General features: G+C 33.3%; 2 protein-coding genes across 2 annotated transcripts; one reads left to right on the top strand and one right to left on the bottom strand.

The window, feature by feature from the left end:
- Window positions 1–4,227: 4,227 nt before the first annotated feature.
- On the top strand, window positions 4,228–5,205 carry LOC133193465 (dynein light chain Tctex-type 5-like). The gene has a single exon (XM_061329420.1). The coding sequence runs from the start codon at window positions 4,624–4,626 to the stop codon at window positions 5,173–5,175; it is 552 nt and encodes a 183-aa protein (XP_061185404.1). The 5' UTR covers window positions 4,228–4,623; the 3' UTR covers window positions 5,176–5,205.
- A 1,704-nt stretch (window positions 5,206–6,909) lies between these two features.
- LOC133193462 (uncharacterized) lies at window positions 6,910–22,401 on the bottom strand. The gene is made up of 15 exons (XM_061329414.1): window positions 22,309–22,401; window positions 21,066–21,172; window positions 20,286–20,492; window positions 19,269–19,517; window positions 16,534–16,715; window positions 16,181–16,303; window positions 15,947–16,058; window positions 15,074–15,234; window positions 14,584–14,685; window positions 10,878–10,952; window positions 9,992–10,109; window positions 9,069–9,178; window positions 8,761–8,940; window positions 8,444–8,549; window positions 6,910–7,376 (listed from the first exon to the last, which is right to left on the bottom strand). The coding sequence occupies exons 1-15, from the start codon at window positions 22,335–22,337 to the stop codon at window positions 7,231–7,233; spliced, it is 2,007 nt and encodes a 668-aa protein (XP_061185398.1). The 5' UTR covers window positions 22,338–22,401; the 3' UTR covers window positions 6,910–7,230.
- Window positions 22,402–25,312: the final 2,911 nt, after the last annotated feature.

Here is a 25,312-nt window from a genome sequence, read left to right as displayed (position 1 = left end):
AGCCACCCTCAGAGTACAATATTCACCGAGCCCAAAGGGTGAGGTTAATTTTGTACTCTGAGGTTGGCTTAATCATCACATTGATTGAAAAAAAACGGCAACAATTGTTTTATTATATGATTCAATGTTTAAATGATACAAACTTGGTAAAACACACACACACACACACATAAAACCTTTCATTTTTCTCAATTCTTTACATTTGTTTAAGTCAGAGAGAGACGCAAGATAAACATTACAATCTATGAACAAAATTTGTGAAAAAGAGATATACGAGTATGTATGTTTACCCCACCTCTGTTGATTTTTCGATGAAATCCTGGCTTCAGATTGGTTGAAGTCTGTCACGTGAAAGGGAGGTAATACTTATACCCTGTCATTAGTAAATCAATACACCGTAGCACGAGTTATTGTTCTTCGATAAACAAACATGGCGACGAGGTTTGCGCTCTTGGACGCAGACGAACTAGAGAAAAAAAGCAACTTATCAATTCGAGAGAAACAATTAAAAGTAACGCGAAGGCGCCACGGGTGTTGAGAGCTTATTTGAAAGAAAAGAGGCAAGATGAAAATTTTGAACAGTTTGATGTAGTTCGTCTTAATGAAGTTTTAATTCATTTCTACCTCAGTGCTCGGAAACAAGACGGGGAACATTACAAGGCAACGTCCTTTGAGAATATGAGACATGCCTTAAACAGGTACTTACAAAGCCCCCCCTTTAACAGAAAAATTGACATTATAAAGGATGATGAATTTCGGGATGCTAATGTCTCGTTTAAGGCTGCGCTTGCTGAGCTGAAAAGGATCGGTAAAGGTAATGTGGAACATCACTCTGTTATTAATGAAAGCGATCGACAGAAGTTGTATGATTCTACACACATGAGTCCTGATACGCCTTGTGGTTTACAAAATAAAGTACAGTTTGATATAAGATTGTATTTTTGTCGACGTTCCGTGGAAAACATGCATTCAATGTCCAAGTCAACATTCCAGGTGAAGGAGGATCCCAAATCAGGCCTTAAATATGTAGCTAAATCTAGTGATGAATTAACAAAAAAACCACAGAGCTAACGACAGGGAGTCAACATCTGGTGTCATGCCTGAATATCCTAGATCTCCTTTTTGTCCTGTGAAATCGTTTGAAAAATATCTGAAGAAACTACATCCTCAGTGTGAAAGTTTATGGCAGAGACCAAAAGAAGCATTCCTTGATGAGGACAACTCTTGGTACTGTAATTCACGACTTGGTGAAAAAACATTAGCAAAATTCATGTCTAAACTGAGTGAAAGTGTTGGTCTGTCCCAGATTTACACCAATCATTCCATACGGGCAACAGGAGCCACAATTCTCACCAAATGTATGTTTAGTCCATCACAGATTATGGCAGTTACAGGACACAAGTCAGTACAGTCACTTACAGTGTATCAAAGGACAGATATGGATGAGAAGATTGCAATGGGACAAGCAATGGGCCTAAACCTTGCAAATAATCCAGTTAAAAACAACCTAGCTTTGCCTTCTAGTACCTCAAAGCTGGCATTACCATCCTCTCAGGAAACTGGGAATACTCTCAGTATGATACCATTTCCGCAGGAGAACAGTTCTACCATAGCTGAATTACAAGGAATTAACATATCTGACCTTTTCAGTGAATTCACGACCCCAACCACACTTGCCACAGTATCCGAAAGTAGGATATCCTCCTCTGTACACACCAGACAAATTCTCCCGGCATTCCATGGATGCACCATTGGCTCCATAAACATCAATGTTTATGGATGATACCTATATTTCATACCTGGCTCGGCTTCGCCTCGCCAGGTATGAAATATACTAACCAGGTATCATCCCGTACCCGGTCACTAAATGACTATGTAACTAATAATATCTCACTTCTAAGCTTACATGTATAACTCAGGTTGAATTTACTCTTTTTGGTGAATAGCACACAACTAGAAATCAATTCATGATTCCTTTATATGTGTGTGTTTAACATACCAGCTTACGTCCGAAATATTTTCCAGAATCCTGCAGGATGTAGTCGTGTCTGTTATATGTATGAAGATTAATTAAATAGTTAAGATGCTCTACTTTGGTGGTGGGGGAGGGAAGGTTAAGTGTGTGGTTTGTTTGTTTGTAGGACTCGTATACGTATTTACGACGTACGACTACAAAAATATTTAGAGGTCACACTTATCTTTTTCCGGCAACCAAAGTTATTTCGGGACACTTCTGTCGTAATCAGAGTGTTATCTTTTCCAAGTAGACACTGATATCAAACTGGTTTAATACAGTGAATAAGGAAGAGGTTACCATTATGTCTAGTCAGACCAGAATTCCGGATTCCTAATGTTTGTCAGTCTTGGTTCTTTTTTCATTGGAAGGGTTTCCGGTTAATAAAAGTGGAGAAGCCCTTACATGTTGTCCCTCTCACATAGTTTCACCCATCGTTCATTACCATCCTCATCAATAGCGGAACAACAACATGTATACATCTGAGCGATATCTCTGCGACAACAATATACGTTGTACATTGTATTTACTAGTATTTAGCTCACTGAGTGAAGTTTGTCCTTCGTGGGGTCCATTTTGGTATGTGTATTCTGCTTCTTCTCCAGAAGTAGGTGGGCAATATGAGTTTTATTCTATGTAATTTTTCCCATTCTTTTCAAATGAAGGGTTATACCCTCCTCCTTATTAGTGACAATTAATAAATGAGAAAAATAGCGTAGCATTCACATTTTTTTTTTGCATTCTACTTTATATCTAACGGCAGATCACTCTAATTGCTAAAATTGTACGGTATTTTCAAAACTTTGAAAGTTTGAGGTGTTTAAAGCTTCCTTATGGACATACACAACGAAGTTTGAAATTTTATTTACATATTCCCTGTATATCTTAAGAATTCCAATAATTGGAGGACCTTTTTGCGACTTTTATCATTTTTCATGATGGTGTACACCTCTGGTAAATAAAGTTTAGAAGAGATAAGAGCTAAAACTACATCCCTGTTAATTGTTCTTAAAATAACACAAAACTTTAATTTTAAAAACCCTGAAAATGAATGCTGAATTTTTGTCTAAGAACATCCTGATTGCACTATAAAATTTTATTTAAGAATACCTTGAAAATTATCTGTGGGTAAGGTACGTTGAAAGGTATGTGTATGACCTTTTAAACAAAATAATTATGACCTATTTTCTTATGTCATTGCAAATGTGGCTATATTTTCAATAAATTCTGAAAATATATTAGATCGTTAAATAAATTAGACAGGTATTAAGTTAAGTTCCTTTTAAGCTTTTTTTTAGAAACTAAAAAAAAAAAAATTAAACAAATCGAAAAAAAATCCATGTATAACTTTGGTTGACAGAATTCTGTTCATTAATTGGCACAGTCCATTCAATCAAATTTAAATTCAATTTACAGAATTGCATCACAAAACAAAATTAATAGAACTACATAAATAATTAATATGTCATAAATTTAGGACGTAAATTTATGACAGATTAACAATAATCATTACGTACATGTACTTATATTGACAAAAAATAAACAAATTTCTTCCAACTGCTAACATCTTTACTAATAAATCAAGATTTGAATATTATTTTATCAGTGTTAGGATATCAGGTACATGAACCTTAATCTCGCTATAGATTGATTTCAAGATATGTAGAGCCTTCCTGTATTTATCTCGTATGAATAACGCCATTCGTAACAATGAATGCATTTTAAAGCCCCGTACACTGCATTTCGTTATGATTGCGTTTAATAACACAAATCGAGCGATACTGAATGATCCGTGAAGAAATTTAATAACCTTTGAAGAATCGGGGGTATAGATTTTCTACCGAGGAATTAAAAACACTCGCGACATGTAAATCCGCTTTGTTGTTTTTAAGCATTTGTTGCATTCGATATTAGAAGTGAAAATATATGGCTACTATAGGATTAAGAAATATTAAGATTAATCTTAAATGAAAGAGCCATGCAGGATTTATGGTCTAGATGGAAGTGGGGTCGGGGAAAATTGGAACGTCCGAGAGTTAATGCATTTTACTTCAGAGAGAAAGGGGACTCAAGCGACGAAAAGAACAGCTGTGTGGAATTCTTTTCTGGCCAATACCTCCTCCCTTCACTTTTCGAGAGAATATTTTCAGATTGATACAGACATTGTTGGAACTAATTTTCCCATAGACGTGGAATTTTCTACGTGATTTCAGAGAAATATGCCATAGTTTCCGGGCATTTAATCTAATTAAAGCTAAGTTTTATTTAACTTGGAAACAGGTGCTTTGTTATTCATAATTACTTTACGACATAAGAAATCTAAATAGTCAATGAAAGTTCTCGAGTTGCTCATAATGGACATTTATGTGTATTCAATTCAAATTAAAGTGATTTAACGGAGAGCGTCTCAAAGCTGTTGTGTGCACTAGCGAAACACAGTTTGCTTTACAAACAAACCTGGCGACTCTACACTGTTTAACCAGTTAGTTTAGAATACTACGGCTACTTGAGTGATTTTGAACTTCGATCTTTCTTAGGAGATAGTTACAAGTCCTCGCTATAAAGAGTACCTCTTATCAACAAAAAGGAAGATAAAGAAAACTGCAGAGATGTCCCGCAGGTTTTCCAACTATCCACGAAGTGACGCCACAACTCCTGGGAAAAGAGTTAGGGGATCGATCGCGGGGGCCAGGTTTGCTCTTGGAAAATCGGGATCTGGTCCAATCGCTGACCCCGGTGGAGCGCTTGAAATTACCTCCATAGGAGATCGATCTAACGACATGCCAAAAAAAGCATATCGGATGGAAAATACCTATAAACTTGAACCAGATGAGGATAAAGTTTTCCGGGTATGTGACGTGGAGAAGCTTGCGGAAGCAGTGTTGGCTGAACATTTAGCAAAGATTGACTATGACCCCGTCAAATGTCGGGATATCAGTCAAACTGTGGCGGTGGATATTTTAGAAAGAGTTAAACAAATGGGATTTAAGCGATATAAAATCGTTACGAACGTCAGTATCGGCTCATTGCGGGAAAAACCGGGGATGCAGTTCGGAAGCCGATGTTTGTGGAATAAAAACACGGACAATTTCGTTAGTGTTAAATATTCCAACTCGTCCATTTTTGCAGTGGCTATGATATATGGACTCTACTTTGATTAATGTAACACTTCCGGTCTTATTACATGTATGTGGTGCATCTTGTTTTGTGCAGTATTTTTTCTTTCACAGATATACTGCCGAAGGTATCTTGCCAAACCTTTGATATATATAACTTTTGTGCTATTATACAACAAACGTTTATTATTTTCTATTGATGATGAACATGTTATCTTGTTCTCGATAATTAGGAATTGCATTAAATTTTGCGGGAAATGCTTGAACTTTATTTTCTTTTTCAAATTTGATTTAAAACTAGTTAATAGGAGAGAGAAAATTCATTGTTTCTTTGAACAGTTAAAAGAAAGCAAGTACCAGGTAGGGATTATGCTAAACACTTGCCTTTACTCATTAAAATCGGTACATTTAGCAAAGTCCAAATGTTCTAATCTACTTCAAATCATAAGCTCATTGGACTTTGATCCATGGTTTCACAAAGACAAAATCCTAAAATAAATCTAATTAATGTGATTAATTTATGGTTTAAGAAAATTATCGTCACTTCCCCATAGATGTTTATCCTGGGTGTGTTGGATACAAAGTGAAAATATCAAACGTTAACTTAACATTGAATATTCATAATCGATTTGAGTGATTTATACAAAAATGCACGAACGTAGAAAAAAAAATCAGATGAAAATTATAAGCATTAAAATGTTACTTTCTTTTTAATATAATATTTAAGCCCATAGTAAATAAGTCCTACTTAAAGTTTGTTGGTTAATTGCTGAAAAATGTTCGTGGTGTCATTTTTTTTTTGTTTTAACAACTAGGCTAAGCGTAATTTATATCTTCCTTATATAAATCAAGATTCTTACCTTTTTACCTTCCACCTTTTCTGATACATGTATAATTTGTCCCGCTCTCTTACATGTGACCACATATCAAACTACATTGAAGTCCTTTTTTTTTTTTTTTTTTTTAGATAATACTTATCTACCATGTACCGTGATTCGGTTTTTACCAACTTCTAGGTAATGGTACTGTGTTATAAGTTTCACAAAAATAGGTCAAACAGTATATTAACGACCCAATTTTTGAAAAAGGATTAAAATGTTATTAACCAAATTGGAAATGTAAAATTGCTTTGGTTTCTTTGATTGATCCATTGATTATATGTTGTTTCATAACGTCCCACTCGAGAATTTTTCACTCATATAAAGACGTTAACATATACCGGTGAAGGGATTAAAATTTTAACCTATACTCGGCACTCAGGGCCATTGAGCAGTGAGGGTTCTTTATCTTGTCAAAGCCTACCGTGACATGGGACCTCGGTTTTTAGGGACTCTTTCTAAAGACCCGTGACTCACTTCTAAAGCGCTTGGCAAAGGAACAGTCACTACCTATCTTTGCATCTTAGGTTTGAACTGTGCCGTAGCAATGGTTTCGAAATTGGGGGGGGGGGGCTAAATTGACACGCTCCCCCAAAAACCGTCGTTCAAATCCTGGAATTTGCCAGTGCTCGATCATACAGTAAGCGGCTGGGGGAAGTGTGTGTGTGCGTGTGTGTGTGTGTGTGGGGGGGGGGGGGGGGTAGGGGCAACCCACCAGCATCTAAATGAAAATTTACTATAATAGCTACTACAGCAGAATTCTATACTCAAAAAAGTTGGTGGTGGTGGTGGTGGTGGAGGTCGGGAGGGTCTACGGGCCTGGAATTACGATGCTTGACTTTATCTGAGGACATAGAATACCGAGGTTTTTTTTTTATTCACATCATAAATACAGATAAGCAATAAATATACACGTGAAATAAAATAATTCAGTTAATTCTTTTAAAATAACTCCACAGAATCTCACAACTGGAACTGTAAACACTCCATAACAGAAGTTGTGCCAGATATATTAATACATGAACTTTTAGTCACCGAAATTGACCTATAAAAGTTACATATTTTGTCTGCGACCAATATGTATAAATGTCTGTTACCTCCATAAAAAAGTTTACACTATCAATTTTTCATCCATAAATCTTTTTTCCCTCAATAAAGTGACACCAGATTCACAAAATGGACAAGAGGAATCGGAAATAATGTAATGATGACATCATATTTGTTAATCCTTATTATATGTTGGGTTTTCCAATGAGCTTGTTTGTACGTTGGATGAGGAACTGAATTTCTTGAAATAAACAGCAAGGGCTACAAACACAATAATGAAGGCGAACACCAGCATCCCAATTCCAAGACCCGCCATTTGACCTGAAACAGTTTGATAATTTAAAGATTGTCCCTTCAAATCGTCCATTTATTTTACAAAAAACCACAAAGTATCTTTAAACACCTATTGGAATTAATTAGCAATTATCTATTTAAATTGTAACTAGATATCATCGAGATGGTGGCCATCTCAAAGGGCCCCGCTTTCAGCAACAAACATGAAAATGTAAGGTAGCTGAAAAGGGTTTATTTTGAAGAGGAACATTTGTGTACTATTAAGGGATGTGTTGTTTGAGTCTAAAGGGCTTCTTTGTCATCCTTATTATAATAAAAAAAATGGCATGAAAATCACGAGTGTTCCATACTCTCTATCAAAAAAAGGCACAAAAATCACGAATGTTGCATATCCTCCATGAAAATTGTTGCATATCCTCTATCAAAATATGGAAGGAAGATCACAAATGTTCCGTACCTTAAGTCAATTGGTAAAGTATGAGGCTGACTAGACTTAAGGGAAAGAAATTATGCACCGAAAAAAGATTTTAAACAGAGAGGCTATTTTTTACCTTGACCCTTGACCTAGAAACTTCGATCAAGGTCACTGCAAATCCATTGACCAGTGGCACTCTGTGAGTGAAGTATGAGCCACATTAGACCAAGAGGAGAGAAGATATGCCCCGGACAAGGATTTTTCATATAATTCTGCTATGACCTTAACCTTAGACCTAGAAACATAGTTCAAGATCACTGCACACCCTTTCACTTCTGTGGGTGAAGTATGAACCAGATTGGGCCAAGGAGAGAGAAGATATGCTCCGGACAAGAGACCTCTGACGGACAAACGGACGGAAGGACGGACGGACAGACTGACCACTATAGGGCGCCCGCAGAGCGGGGCCCTAATTAACAAGAAATGTTTTAGATTGAGATCAGATAGGATATGTTCGAATTTTAAACTTCGAAACCGTTAAACCGACTATGGCAAACATGCAAGGTATAGACTACTGATTCGCTAAATTCATGAATGATTCAGAAGGGTTTGATTATTACGGGTATGATTCTGCAAGGTGTGATGGAACAGACGTAGTACAATAACAATGAACGCTAACCTGCAGTATATGTTGTTTTTGAAGGAGGAGGGGCCACGTAATACTCGGCTATGTTCTGATGCTGGCTTGTGCTCAGTGTGTACGGTGACGCCTTTAAAATGATTGGCTGCAACAAAATTATTTCTCAGATATGATTAATAAAACAAAATTATACACCCTCCAATGTTATTGGATGTTTCAAATTTCTTAGAATGTTTCATGCCATTCTGAGTATCAAAATGAATAGAATGTTTAAAAATGTTTAGAAAAGCCCTCCAAAAACAAGATAACTTCAAAAGAACGATAATATACGATTCCAAAATTATGACGTCACTTACATTTGCTAAATTTGTAATGTCCACGGGTACTTGGAAGTCTCCTCTGTTGATGGCTGCATTTAACATCGTGGCTGCCTGATCCAGATCTACTTGGGCCTTGGGATTAGCGACATCACCCTGTATTGGAGCGCCACCTAGGACAGTCAACGTCACAATCACATGGGTTGTGTCGTAATCCACCTAATAAAGTCCAGTAAGACAACATTCATATCGAGCATATCATTTTCCTTTCTTGTCTAGAAAATACAGATTTTCAACTTTTGAATGAGTACAAGGGACCGAGTTTTCTTTTAGTTCAGACAAAATACCTTTATATTCTGGATCCTGAGTGGTGAGAGATTTGTCCATTTGTGAACGGTTAAGAGAGTCTCGTACTTAAACAGCTGTAAGTTCTTGCCCACTGTGTTCTGGTAAATAGCTAAAATACACAATTAAAGGAAGTATAAGGTACATTAAACAATGATCAACAATAAAATATGATAGTAAGGTTACAGATGGTCCCCAAAACCAGGAAATAAGAGAACTTTAGAGGTATGATTTCAACTGCATTTCAATCAACTAATGACTACGACGAAGTCATTCATTCTAAAAACAAAACACCTGCTTTGAAATTTGTTTTCAATTGGCAAAGTATTTGAGTATGTAGATTACTGATTTACACATACGTGTATGTAATTGAACATTACTGCCGTTATTGAACAAACATTACCCTAAATCTGATGTTTATATGTTTGATTTAATCAAACTGTCAGCAAGAAACGTAACAGTTGAAAGAATACATTAAGTTGTTAAAATGGTATGATTCTGAATATCATGAAGTATAATTATCCATAAAATGATAATGTTATAAATGTTAAAAAGTTTACACGGATAAACACCGGACAAAGTAGTGTTTGCCATACTGGCAATAAAATAAATAACTAGGTAAAACATTTCTGTGGTTTCAAGTTTTAGTTTTAGTTTGACTCTGTTTAGAACGTTTTAATCTTCAACCAAAAATATACATTTTGTCTTGGTCTTGAAATGTTCCAATAGTAAAAAGTCGTCAATGTTGAAGGATAAAAACAATATAGTTCTCCACAATCGTTACAAAATCAATCAATCGAAGATGTAAACTGAAATACTTCATTTTTGTATTTGTTTCCTTTATTTTCCCAAGATTTACCAGCAGTTTGTGAAATTTTGTAACATCTGTTTTGTGGTCTGTACCTACATGTATGTTTAGGCTTACCGTCTAATTTGAAGGTAAAATCTCTTTTCTCCGTGTAGTTAAAACAACTAGAGATGTCGAAGTCGAAAATACTAGGTTGTTCTTCGTCATAGTCGTACATGTTGTAAATAAATGAGATCTATTAAAAGAGAGAATGTTATGCTTTTAAATTTAAGAGAGAAAACTTGTATGCAGAAGTTTTCCTTTCAGAAACACTTCTAATTGCAAATATTCCACAATTACGTTTCTTTCTGTTCTGTGCTGGAAAGAATAGTAAACTATGATACTCTTAATGTTTTCATTTTTTCGGACTAGTTAAGAATTGTTTCAGTAGTATTAAAATATTTAAAATATTTTGAATTTTGTCTCATAGAGTAATTTGGCATTGAAGTTTTAGAATCAAAAGACCATCTGCATCACGAACCTAAAAAAAGTTACTGTACTCATCCTTCCTAGCTAATTACGACAAAAATGAGTCTGTTGTGTATCCATAGGAACCGGGAGGGGGCGCAACCCCCTTGCCCCCGAACAATTTTGCCGATATATATAGCACAATACAAAAAAAACATAGAGAGCTACTATATGGCAATGTCCCCTCAATAATAACGTCTGATGACCCTTTTTCCTTTTATATATTTTTTTTATCTTAAAGTTTTGGTTGCTTGTCAAGGAACTTTTCCTTGGTAGTGCAACTTGGTAGTATTTGTTGTCCCACCCAACCCCCCTCCACCAAACTGAATTTGCCTCCTACAGGCCTGCATCGTGTGCCCGAAACCGAATAAAGAACAATAAAACGACCTTTTCAGACACAGAAAATTAAGTAGAGATTTGACTTACAGAGTTGACAGGTAAGTTGACAGAGTTGAGTAGATAATTCACTTACAGTATCAGTAGATAATTGACTTACGGTATCAGTGGTAAGTTTCATCTGTATAGGCATCCCAAAATCATAAGTATGACCTGTACTCTGGACCCAGTCATTCTAAAACATAATCATAAGTATGACCTGTACTCTGGACCCAGTCATTCTAAAATATAATCATAAGTATGACCTGTACTCTGAACCCAATCATTCTAAAACAAAGTTATAAGTATGACCTGTACTCTGGACCCAGTCATTCTAAAACAAAATCATAAGTATGACCTGTACTCTGGACCCAGTCATTCTAAAACAAAATCATAAGTATGTACACTCTGTACCGTCATTCTAAAACAAAATCATAAGTATGACCTGTACTCTAGACCCGGTCATTCTTAAACAAAATCATAAGTATGTATACTCTGGACCCAATCATTCTAAAACGAAATCACAAGTATGACCTGTACTCTGGACCCAGTCATTCTAAAACATAATTATAAGTATGTATACTCTGGACCCAGTCATTCTAAAACAAAATCATAAGTATGTATACTCTGGACCCATTCTAAAACAAAATTATAAGTATGTCCTGTACTCTGGACCCAGTCATTCAAAACAAAATTATAAGTATGACCTGTACTCTGGACCCAGTCATTCTAAAACAAAATCATATGTATGTATACTCTGGACCAAGTCATTCTAAAACAAACTCATAAGTATGTATACTCTGGACCCAGTCATTCTGAAACAAAATTATAAGTAATACTTCTGGACCCAGTCATTCTAAAACAAAATCATAAGTATGACCTGTACTCTGGACCCAGTCATTCTAAAACAAAATCATAAGTATGACCTGTACTCTGGACCCAGTCATTTAGAAACAAAATAATAAATTACCTAGTTGTAAACAAGCTTAATATAAGTGAAATAAAAACTGCTGTAAACTTACATGAAATCATAACATAATGTTAAGGGTTTATAAATGGAATTATAATGTATTGTATATGTTCTAAATAAAATAATAAATTACACTGTATAATTCTTCTAAATGGAATAAAAAAAAATACTGTAAACTTTCTAAATTAAAATTTCAAAATTACGGTAAAAGTTCTAAAAAAGATAAATAACTGTAAGCATTCTTTTTATACATTTGAATTACTTTTAAGGTATATAAAACTTAATTAATAAATTACTTCAAATGTTCTAAATAAAATCATTCATTACTGTTTATAATCTTTAACTACACAAATATGAGTCAAGCAATACAATTTAATAATGACAATAACAATAAAACAGAGAATAATGAGTATATAATATAGGTACAAGTAATTTACTCCAAAAGTTACGCCGAGGTGGACCTTTTATTTCTTAATTCTAGTGATTGCTCATTAAAATGCAAACAGCCGGTATAAATTCAAGTGTTGGACTAGTCTCTGTTAGGGTGATTTGAGATAGAATGAGAAACAATTATCTATTGATCATGATTTTTATAAGTATTCTTGTCTATTCAAATCAAACTGTAAAAAGAAGTGAAATTTATCATCTATAGCATTGCATTAAGTGCACCTTTGTTGTCGAGATTTTTTCCTAAGTTTCTATCAATATGTTGTGAACACTTAAGTAAAAAATTGTCAATTTTTGAAACTATTTTCAATCATAAAATACTATTAACTTTTCAAATGAAATTATCCTCCGCATTCTCAATGAAATCTTTAATTACTTCAAAGTTTCTATTTTATATTTTTTTATTAGTAAGAAATTTATTTGAATAAATTGCTTCTATTTATTGGCAGGTATTTTATTTCGTTTACATGTAATCCAAGATTCTTAGAACTTGAGAAAACCTTTACATATACTTCTACATTCAATGCAAATGAAAATGTCCATAGCATAGGAATTAAGAATTATGATATCCAGTTCTAAGTGGAATAAGAAATTTATATCGAAGAAAAAAAGCTTTCTACATCGATAAGTTTAATCAATTCCCATATCAAAATCGCGAAAGGGGTAAAGAATGTTTAGTACAAAATCTATTATGTCATGGAAAAAACGACGTCTTTCCCTCTTTTCCAATTATACAATTGGCCAATGAAGTCTAGCCTACCACGATAACAACATCTCATCGTTTAGTAATATAAATATTCTTAAATGTGCATCAAGTTAAACCAATGCTTCGGATTTATTTCCAAGAAAGAAAAATAATTTACCAAAGACCATGGATCTTAAGTCATGGCGACTCTTACAGGCATGGGTACCTACATGTTTAGTTGAATCCATTCCAATCAAGGCTTTTTAATATTCATGACCCAAATACTTTTCGAATACATGTATTTCATTCCTTATTACTATAATTATACTCAACAACTTTTAGTCAATTTTACGACCAGGTTGACCCCTCTGTCATGGGCAAAGATTTACTAAAGACTGAACCCATACCAGACAAGAATGCTACCGGTACATGTATATCCTGGAACCCGTTTTACAAAAGAAATAAAGACTATGACCAAAATGTAGTTACGAGAACTTAATTCTTTTTTACATGAACATAAATTTGAAAATAGCTTTAGTCTCTTTAAGGAGGGATTCTTCTCATAAGAACACTTATTTCTTATATATAAAAGTCAATGAAATTTTCACAGAATCAAGAAGACAATATCACTAAGTGATGGTATCAGTTAGATAAAATTTGACCGTTTTATATTAGAGGCAAGGTCAGGTCAAGGTCAGTACCTTTTCCCTGGACATTAAGAATAAAAAATTACTGTTGCAAATCATGCGATGCCTAGCTACTTCTATTTCAAAAGATTAAATGTTTTTCTTTTTGCATAAAGAGATATTACCATATAGGGTCTATAAGATGATATTACCAAATTGACATAAATAATTAAACTAAAATGGATATTGGCTAATCCGAATTTTCTCTTTTTCTTAAAATTTTAAGATATTTTAGTTATTTTCATATGCTTCCTATATTTAAGTTTTTCTTATTTTCACATATGGTAAAGTTGTCACATAAAGATATAAATTGATATAAAAACAAAAAGTTTTGACCGTTTACTAAGAGAGAAAAAACACTTTTTACGGATTTTTGGCTCAAATCTGAACTTAAATTGGAAGCTTTTAAAAGCTAACATAATTGTAGTGTGTTTGGAAAATCATATTTATTTGATATATTTTAAAACTTTAATCTTATTATTAATTTAACTTACATTTTAAAATTTTCTCCAAGTCTTTGATAGTGTAAAAATTACTACTAAATTCGTTGTTCTATAATTATTTTGAAAGGCAGAAAAGAAGATATTTTCATACGCCGCCATTCCGCCAAAAATATAGTCCCTGCTAGATTTCAAACTCACTTTACCATTTCTATTTAAAGTTGTACAATTCTGATGAGGAAAGAAAAATATGATCTTTTAAATCTCTTACATCTAAATATATAAAACATATAAGCAAATATACTTTGAATATTTCATCTAGTCAGAAACCAGACAAGAATCCCGCCTTAAAATCAATTTAGATCGATATTTTTTATACAAGCATTTAAAAAAAAAAAAAAAAAAAAAAAAAAAAAGAATCATTGATTTTGCAAGAATTTATTATCAACCTAAGTTTTTAGTCCCAGTCAATTATTCTTTTGTTAAACGGACACCTGGAGGGGGAGAGAGACAGATTAATATTACTATTTCCTCCTCGTTTGAGGGAGAATCATAAAGGGCATTAGAATATAGTACCAAAAAGACGAATCATAACTCACCACAGCAAAATACCACTCCCACGTGCTATTGACGGGGCCGTTCGCTGGCCAATCACTTCTTTTAGCTATCCATACATTGCAATCTATACCGCGCGCTTTTTTCTGAAATACACAAATATGTACAATTTACTTTAAAAGACATTTTTAAAAAAATGTTTAGATAACAACTTTTTGTTTGACCAAAGCACATAATTTGATGAAGAGTGGGAAAAAGTAATTTTAAAATTTGATAAAATTTTTAAAAGTGTGGAAAATAATTATATGCGTAATTTTTTGTTTTTGTATATATTGAACATCTTGAACATATTCAAGAGTCTAAATTTTACACAATGAAAATTTCCTTACTAGATTACATTTAAAAGAAATATAGAAAAATAAAGTAATGAAACTCCTCTGTGTTGGAGATAAGAAAATTTGTTTGTAGACGTGCTTAGCTTATAACGCCTTCTTATAAATATGTAACTGGGTTGTTGCAAATGTTGGTACTTACAATGCCTTCATAAGCATACTGTGTTTTGTCAAAGTAGAAGAATTCCTTGGCTGTACGTATTCTGACGGTAGTGGCGTCTAGAGCGTGAGCGTCAAAGTCTGTTGGAGCTATGGTAGTTACCGTACAGTTACCGCGCACCTTGTCCATTCTGTAGGCCACACCTATATGGGCGGGATTAAATGTCAATCATTTTTATCACAATAAAATAACCTTAGTTTTACGGATGTTATAAAATTGTCTTGTGAAAAGTGGTATTGATGAACAGCAGCCTACATATAAATGTATTAATGATGTATTTGCTAATATTATTAAGGAATGAATTTAATAGCTATCCAAGTTATTCTGTATACTTGAGTTGGAGCAGTTTATAGAGCAGTTGGAGCAGATCATAATTGTAAACATTTAAGATTTTGATTATCTCTTATTTCTTCCATAATTTTTTTTCAAAAAAATTATAATTAAATTTAATAACTACTTTTTTGGTTGCGTTTTAGGAACGACAACGAACTGTGCAGTCTCGAAAAGCATAAATTGATTTCATAAATATAGTTATATGTGCCCTTAATTTAAAAAACAATTTAATTGTATCCTGGAGCTATTCCCCCAAAGCCTGGTTTCTTTCTAACAAAATTTTGTAGTATACAAAAAAACACGCTTAAAATGAAATCGAACACGCTTAAAATGAAATCGAACACGCTTATAACGAAATACGCTTACGGCAAAGTGATTTTCATTCACCGTGGCTTTAAAATAATATATTGTAAATTTAACGGATATAATGAATTACGCTGATAACGAGGCAAAATCTTTCCCGGCACGTCGTCATAAGCATGTTTGTTTTACTGTATTTATGATAGAGTGTGCTTAGCTCACCTTCGTTCCAGTCATGTACTTCAGATAACATGTCCAGGCCATAGGGATTGAATGTTAACGGATTTGGTTTGTAGTCGTACCGAACCAGGCTCATATTAAAATCATACCATTCCTAGAGCACAAAATGATTAACGCCCTTCTTTAATAAACCTAAACGAACATTTGTTCTGAAAATATAAGTACGTTTTTGGATGAATCAAATAACGTCTTAATGAGATGTTAAGGTTTGCTTACTTTGATAAATCCAATGGTTTTCTGATCAGGGTTCAGAATTTCGGATGTAAACCGGAAATAGTTAGAGGGTGTCGGGACGGGTTTCGTATCTTTTCTACCTGGACACAGGATTCCTGATGGTGTCTGTAATACAAATGTAGAATTTGCAGTAAGTACTTTTGAGAAATAGCTTTAACATATGTTTGTTTTATATTGTTACATTGCTCTTGTTTAAAATACCTATGAAACATTGTAGTATACAGAAATATAACTTCAGTATTTCAGTTGGTGTAATAATCATCCTTTTTTTTTTAAATTTAAAATCTTATGTTGAGTTAAATATGAGGTATAATTTATAGTTGCAGATTACGAACCTCAAACACTGATGAGAGGTCAACATAATCAGGGAACTGACTCCTGAATTCGGCAAACTCATAGGTGTGGTTAAAAGCGCGGGCCACGCGTGCAGTGTTCTGGAGGTTTGGTTCCCAGATGTTACCGACCACTGTGGCACGGACAGGGATTCTGGACTGAATAGCAGTGTTCCAACCAGAGGCTACAAAATGTAAAAAACTACAGCATAGACTTTATATGTAATTATTATTCTACAAAGATTAGTGAATTGATTTTTTTAAAATTATTTTTTCACGTTTAACGCATTACAAAGGCCTAAAAACTTATAAATCATGAGTAGTTAAATAGGAAGCATTACTAATTAAAAGGTTTGCATAATCTGTTTCTATTAAAGATAAAACTAAAGGATGAATCGTTTAAACGTCCAAATCTGGCCCTCCTATAATTTACAAAAAATTAAATTGAAGATTTCCTACATATTTTTGCCTCAATCTTTCCATCAAACATTGTAGTTTATTAATTTCAATTTCAATTTTTACTTCCTTCCGCTGTAATTAGGTATTTATGTGATTAATATAGCAGGGGTATGTTGTTTACATCGATTTCTCATAGACTTTAGGCCACACCCCCATTTTGCAAGCCCATTTTTTATATGAGCGCATGGGTGTTTCAAGTTGTCGTATATACGGTCAAAGTAAAGAGTTATACTAGTCATTTACATTCATGAAAGAAATTGAAACAGTCTTGCGCTCATTTGTTATTTTCCAAAAAGGTGCAAAATCACGGGTGCTTGTCTCCATAGTAAAGGCACCTTGTTTACAAATTTCAACCCGTCTTCGACCTCATGAATAACAAAGCACTGAACACGTGACTCAAATCTATTCACTTCCACGCTTTGAGCACACCTATGCGACATTGTGTCTAGTGTCTGCAAGCTATCGATGGTCAGATTATTTTTCAAATGGGTAATTAAAATTCTGGGAGAAAACTTTTTTTTTGATTAAGATGCGTTAAGATTTTCAGTCGATTTTGTTTGATTTTTTTTCTGTATCTATCAATTTATATTGAAGTCCTGTAGCATATAGTTTGCACTTACTGCTTGTGTCTCATAAAAACAGAATTTTAAAATTTAAATTATTGTGGGTATATATTATACATTTGCCCTTGTTCCTAAATATACATCAGTGCTCCGTTCATTGACTTGGAAGATATGAAAGGTTTTTTTTAGTTAAAACTGTCATTAATTTTATAGTCCATTATTTGAAAAACACCGATTCATCATATCTTTAGAAATATAAATTGTTTGTTACAAGTGCACAAATGCATACTTCCAATAGAAGAAACCTTTAGTCCTTAAGGGAAAGAAATTGAAGTACGGAGCGCTCAAAAAACCTGTGTATCGGATGAAAAGTCACTGGATGAATACATTTGCACAAAAAAGCACCCCTAATTTGAATAGAGGGAAGCTTCAGGTTTCTTCTGACGCAAATGCTATAACTCTTTACATCGGCACAAAATTTCACAATTTATTATTTTTTTTAGATCATGTAAAAAAAGAGTCCATGTTCGCAGGTATTTTTAAAGCATAATGTTTAAAAGCAAGAACATGCATTTGTATGACCCTTTTAGATGTCCGATCAACGTAGATATTAGTAAAAAAAAATCAGTCGAATGAAAAAGGGCGTTAAAAATACCTCGGAGTGATTTATTATTTATCTTACTACAGGGAGAGAGTTGGTTAAAATCAAAAAGTACAGGAGTGGATTTCGACAATTAATGAATTCCTAAATGAGGAAGATCATATGAACTTTTCTGGCATGAATAAACAGGATTTTTTGAAAAAACGCTATTTGGACTGTACAAAGTACACTGACACTGATGTTTCTTTATCCACCATGATACTGACGTTAAACTGACGTTTAATTGACGTTTTAAATTTTCACTTTCTTAACTATCTATTCTTTATACACTGAGTGTAGATTTATATCATAATTCAACCGCCTACGTGTATTTGTTGTAGCACTCGGATTTTGCAAAATTATATATATGTATGAAAAATTTCTAATTATGTAATAAGCTTAAATGGATTAATTATCTCTCTCTCTCTCTCTTTTTAAAGTTTCTTCAAAGTATGAAAAATAGTGTATCCTTCATTATACGTTCTGTTTCCAAATTCCATTGTGTGTATAAATAATTTAACGAATTTCTAGTAAATCATTTCAAATACGACTCGTAAGTTAAGCAGAAAAAAAAACAAAGTTAAGCCAGCCAAATTAAAAATGTATGCTTATATTTTGTCGGTCTCTAGCATGAAAAAAGGCTTTTCAGGTGTCAGTTAATTATAAAACTTAGTACACCTCGAACACACGCTAATGTATTCCTACTAATCGCACGCTTGATAGACGCTCCGCCTTCTCATTCAAATAATACAATGACCTACATAGCTGTAATGGCGAAACCGGGATTTTACAGTGAAGGAAACGATTTTATTTAATCGATATAATGTGTATATTGAAAGTCTCTTTCCCCAAAAAATCTTTTATGAGTATCTATACAGACTATACTTGAAGACTTTAGCAATAATTTAACAATGTTCTGATTTGAAAAGGTAAAATTCTGCATTTAAAAAGGGGCGAGAAAGCAGTGTTACGAAGATTCATTCTTAAAATATATTTTTCTTTAGAATTATTACTCTGAAAATAATAGCCCAAAAGGCTCAAATTAAATCACTCGGACGTCATAATCTCCATCTTACTTGTGAAATACCAGTTAACGGTCATGGTGGCGTCCATGTTAGGCCAGTACAGACAAGATTTCCACTGGTCGACCAGCATTCCACGCACCACGGCGGTACCCATATACTGTTCTGTCTGGTTCCCGCCAAAATGAAGCGCGCCGTAGGCGCTGAACATTTTTGGGACATTCGGATTGGTGCTGCCTGTTTTGTAGCCAAACAGCCAGTTGTCGGCGGAATCCGAGGATAACTGTGCCACGCTGCAAGTATCTGGAGCGAAAATTTAACTCAACATCAGAAATTTCACTTGAAGGAAATTTCTAACTATTGATTTGGATTTCTTTTGATAGAGAAATCGATCTTTCTGAGGGGTTATGTTAGTTGTTTCTCCACTGCGGGGACCTCATTATACAATATACCGATCTAGTACTTATAAGTCTGTTATCAATCATAATAAAGACAGACAAACAACAATTTTAAGCTGATTTTAATTCTAAGCTGGTTTTCAATGAGTTTGGTATACAAAGTATTCAAAGACTTTGTCGATTACATATATATAAAATGAGTTCTTCTTTCTTAATGAATTCCAAAGACATACTGAGATAGTCCTCTAAGGTGAAGAGTTCGTTCGTATTATATGAGTACTTACTGAGCTGGTCCTCTATAGTGAAAATTTCGTTGGTATTATATTGGTACTTACTGAGTTTGTCATCTAAGGTGAAGAGTTCGTTGGTATTATATGAGTACTTACTGAGTTGATCCTCCGTGGTTAAGAGTTCGTTTGTATTACATCAGCACTAGTACTTACTGAGTTGGTCCTCCAAGGTGAAGAGTTCTTTGGTATTATATGAGTACTTACTGTGTTTGTATTATATTTATACTTACTGAGTTTGTATTATATGAGTATTTACTGAGTTGGTCCTCTATGGTAAAGAGCTTTGGTATTATATGAATACTTACCGAGTTGGTATTATATGAGTACTTACTGAGTTGGTATTATATGAGTACTTACAAAGTTTGTATTTTTTGAGTACTTACTGAGTTGGTCCTCTATAGTGAAGAGTTCGTTGGTATTATATGAGTAGATGCCTTGGACGTGAAGACCCAACTCCTCCTCATAAACTGTAGCCCGCTGGTTTGGGTAATCATAATACTCGGATATATCAATTGACTGACTCTTATCGGCAAAGTTACACTCCACTTTCACACTGTATGTATTTGGTAGTGTAGGTTTTGATACAAGACCTGTAATTAATAAAGGACCCATACCCAACACATGATTTAGCACACAACAATACATGTAGTGAAGTCTATTAATTGTTTTTGAAAATTTGTCTTTCAGACTGATGAAATTGTGACTAGTTTCCTAATTGAATGATTTTTTTATTTATTAAATGAAACTGTAATGATTTGAGAGAGGATACCTCTTTATTTCTCTATAATGTAATTCTTTGTGCATTTACACTCAGAATCAAATTAGTTTGTTGTTGTATATGGAAAAAAATACACCAGTTTCATTCAGACAAAAGATAACCCTTTACCCTTTAAAACATCTCCCCCCCCCCCCCAAAAAAAAAGGTATAGAATATAATTGATCTACATTCTACTTTAAGACTATGCATTAAAAAATATTGAATCTACATATTCGTGTTTCACTGCTCTTTATCCCTGGTTATGAAATCTATAAATTAGCTGCTAGCCTTTCATTAACTGATGTAAATTATTTCATGAATTAAAATTACCTGAAAGTTATAGTATTGTATATTGTATTAAATTATTGTATCTATGAATGGGCAGATACAATAAATCACCACTGACCTCCATTTGTTAACGTTGAGGGGTTACACACAGTTGTGTCCAGTCCGTGTGGAGGAAGATCAGCAGATACCCGTGATATAAGACCTAATATTAATAAAGTCCCACACCTGGATCAAGATAAACGATAATAGTTTATTTCAGTGCTTGATAAACCTATCTGTCGTGAACTATTTGACATAGATTAGAAAATTAATGTCTTTTAAAGATATACGAGTCTTGCAGTTTTTAAAAAATTAGATCCGCCACCAAGCTGGTACAACAATGTCATCACTGTTATCAGTGTGTAATCAACAATGCTCTTTTCTGGACAATTTGAAAGTTCACGCTATCTGTCAGTGTTCAATGTAAGATTTGTGATTTCAAAATAAATTCATTAAAATACGAATTTCGTAGAATTCTAAAAATAAAAATTAAATATATTAGAAATTGAAAGTACAAGAAGTGCTTGGGCTAAATAAAGTGATATAACAACAGCTCGCCATGATATTCATGATAGATGTAGATGATGTATTAATTCATACAAGGCATTCAGATTGGTTTCAAAAATCTTAATCCACATTATCAAGATAAAATAAAAGTCACATCACTCACAGAAAACCAGAGATGGCTGAATAATTTTAGCATTATATCAGACAATGAAAATACCTCGGAAGCATTGGATCTATTTCGTACGCGATCAAAATTTTACTGGTTTTGTGGAGAGGTAATTTGGTAAGTATAAATGATATAAATACAGAAATTCAATGAGCCGTTACTTTGAAAAAGATATCGTTCGTGGGGATGTAAATTCGTGGGTAAGGGATGTAAATTCGTGGGTAAGGTTTGTAAATTCGTGGGTAAGGGTGACCCACGATCATTATTCCCCACGATGGATGTGTGATGAGTCCACTTTTTTTCTTCAGGGCTATGCATTACTGAACACAAAAAGATTACATGTTCAATTTCTTTGAGAATCCATTATGTGATACTGTATGATTAGCGTGAAATTATAATAAACAATATATAAAATATAATCAGAATGAATCCATTATGAATGTATCGTTGTTTTGATCATCCATCTCTGAAATTTATTATTTTATGAGAATCACTTATTAAAACATGTACCATGAACTACTTAAATTTAACAAGGACTATATCGCAATAATTAAATAAATTTGTAGATAAGTGAATAAATATATAGCAACAGTATAATATGTTTTTCCGCAATGAAGAACAAAATTATTTAGAAAGAGGAAATCCGTACCTTAACCAGGACACATTGTGGACCTCCATTTTGTAATCTAATTACCGCCAGGTGATCAAAGGTTGGAGAAGAGACGGTATATCATCTGTACTGCATCGGATGTTTACGGAGGTTAATAATGATTAAGGCGATAAGTTCCGAATGTATTATCTAAGATACATATATAGCACCCTCTCCTCTTGTTATCATTGTGAATTATACATTACCTACTGTACGTTCGTATAGATTTATAAATTCACTAAGTTGACGATCTTAACGCTAATTCGATTTATATTTTTCAGCTTTAAAAAAAAAATTTTTTAAAAACCTTACTCTTTTCCCCTGTATTAGTGTATATATTGTCCCGTTAAGCCTCTCTATTTCCTTAGTCGTATCAGACACTCCATTTGTATTGCATGCTTATTAAGTATATTGGTGATTAATTTTTGTCATACTTAATTTTTCAAATAGAAATCTGCAAAAACATAATTTCAAAATCAAACCTATTGCATCATATCTGACTATGTACACTCTGTCGGACATCGGAAAATATATCGATCCAGAGTCTTTTTACTTGAAAGTTTAGACAATTTAATATAAATCTCTTCAATATATAATTCATATTAAGGCATACATGTTTATTACATTTTCAACAGTGAAATACTGTGATTTATTTATTGAATAAAAGTGATATTCTCTCACAGTGTGAAAGGATATCAAAGCAAGTAAAAAATAATTTCTGGCCTGTCATAAGATAGAGATAGTAACTAACCATCTTGATAGAGCTAAAACTGCAAATTTCTTCCCAAATATGTTGCTAAAATCCATGCTATGTAATGTTTTTACCTGGTAAGCTATGACGTCTAAATCGCTCAACTATGACGTCAAGCCTATGACACTGTGTTAAGAAAAGACAGAGGCAAAGAGAAAATTAAAAAAAAATGTAATAAACAGAAAATTCAATGTTTTGTAGATGAAAATGGAATTTATTTCACTCGTGAGACAGGATTTTTTTTTAATATTTTCACTCGTGTTTCGCACTCGTGAATATATATATATATATATATAAATCCTGTCCCACTCGTGAAATAAATTCCATATTCATCTACAAAACATTGAATATCCTCTAGATCTATATCTTTTTTATTTGATAGAAATCAGAAAGTGATATTGGACACTGAAAGTGACCGAGTCAAGGTATTTTCCCCCCACGAAATATCAATGTCTTCTTCATTCTTGACATTCTTGCACTGAATTCAAATTGCAGTTATTTCCCATTTACTATAATTGCTGTTATTGCAATAGATAAACTAGGACAACACGTAAATTGTTTACACGGATAATTTAAACTTAAGTTTATTAATAAATCACTGTGTATCATCCATTATAAAGAAATTTTTAAAAAGTCTTTAAAAATTTTATCCCTCATACAGTTCTGGTCAAATTTTAGTAACACTCAGTTCAGTGTTTAACATAAAAATCACAAATCTGTCAACAAAAATCGTATAAAATAAATTTTATCATCTGCTACAAACAGTATCATAAGGCTAACCAGCAGAGCTACAATCTCGTCAGAGACTGCCTTTTGATTTAACTGAAATTGCTTATTGAATTATAATAACGGAGTATATTAATTTTCTTAATTTAGTTTGAAGTCTGCATTTACATTTTAACCTTAACTATTGTGAATCTAAATTTTGGCGAGAGGCCTAGCTTATACAAATTTACTGTTCATCAACTCCTGATTATATGGCAGCCAATGAAAACAAAGAGAGTAAATTATATTTTCATTCTTTATAAATTTAAATCTCAGTGTATAAATATATAATTATATAGATGAAATCTCAAGATAATTTCTCTCAAACATATATCTGCACATGCACTCTGGGGCATATAAAGAGTAATAAAGTACATCTGCACTCAAAAAAGCCTTACAAAGAGTTCACATTAGTGTTATCATTCTTGAAGGCAAAAACATGACCACATACATACACAATTTACTCTCATGTAACAAAGGAGGCATAAAGCAAACTTGTCTTTTTGAAATAGCACGCATAGTTCGTTGTAATCTATGTAGCATTATGTACATTAAAGACATCACAACTTTTTTTCCTTTTTTTGTTTTGCAAAGAATGACGTCACAATGATACCCTGACTTGTTATTGCTTATATAAATATATATTTGTTGCATAGCTACTTTAATCAATAAAACAACACACGCTTAAATACACAATGTCTTACAAACACATTTTACTTAACATTATTTTGTAAATACAAGGAAATAGAACAAATGCCCGAATAAAAATATAGCACACGTTTCCTTCACATTGAAATCGTGCAAGTTTCTCTTTCTCAGTTCATAATACGAGCCACGTGATATAATCGAGACATTACGAGACCTAAATGTTATTTTGGTGAGACATGATCAGACACATACAAGTAAAGACAAATGTTATGGATCACTATCACAGACTACAATAACATGGTTCGTTCATTAACAAAACCATTTTTTCTATTATCCCTTTATGTGTCCAAATGACTAGTGGACAGTGAAAGTGCGAGACAATATTAAGGTACTCAACATACCGAATATCTGAGACGAATCATGGTGACAGATTATGATACATATTGATAAGAATCTTCAAAAGCTACAAAATTTTCATACTTGTTTCTTTTTCAAATTATGTAACCGAAATGAACACGCATCACACACACATAAATCTGTATAAATATAATGAACGTCAACTCTTTGCAAGATCAGCGTTTCCATATACCATAGCTAGCAAGAACAAGTTACTCTCTCGCATCAGCATTCGTTCAATGTAAATACATCATATTCACTCATAGACAATAATACAAAAATTGAAAAATAATACCCTAAATAATAATCTCCATATTTTGATTATATGTCACACATCTTGATATATAAAAAGATTTAATAATATCATGAGAGAACACTCAAATCTGATAATACAAGTTTTTCTTGGACTGAGGAACGTGAAATATTGCATAGGCACTGTATCAA

This window comes from Saccostrea echinata, unplaced genomic scaffold, assembly GCF_033153115.1.
Source record: "Saccostrea echinata isolate AGI-Se365-2 ecotype Australia unplaced genomic scaffold, CSIRO_AGI_Sech_v1 ptg000027l, whole genome shotgun sequence".
NCBI lineage: Eukaryota > Metazoa > Mollusca > Bivalvia > Ostreida > Ostreidae > Saccostrea > Saccostrea echinata.
This window is presented reverse-complemented; position numbering and strand designations above follow the sequence as displayed.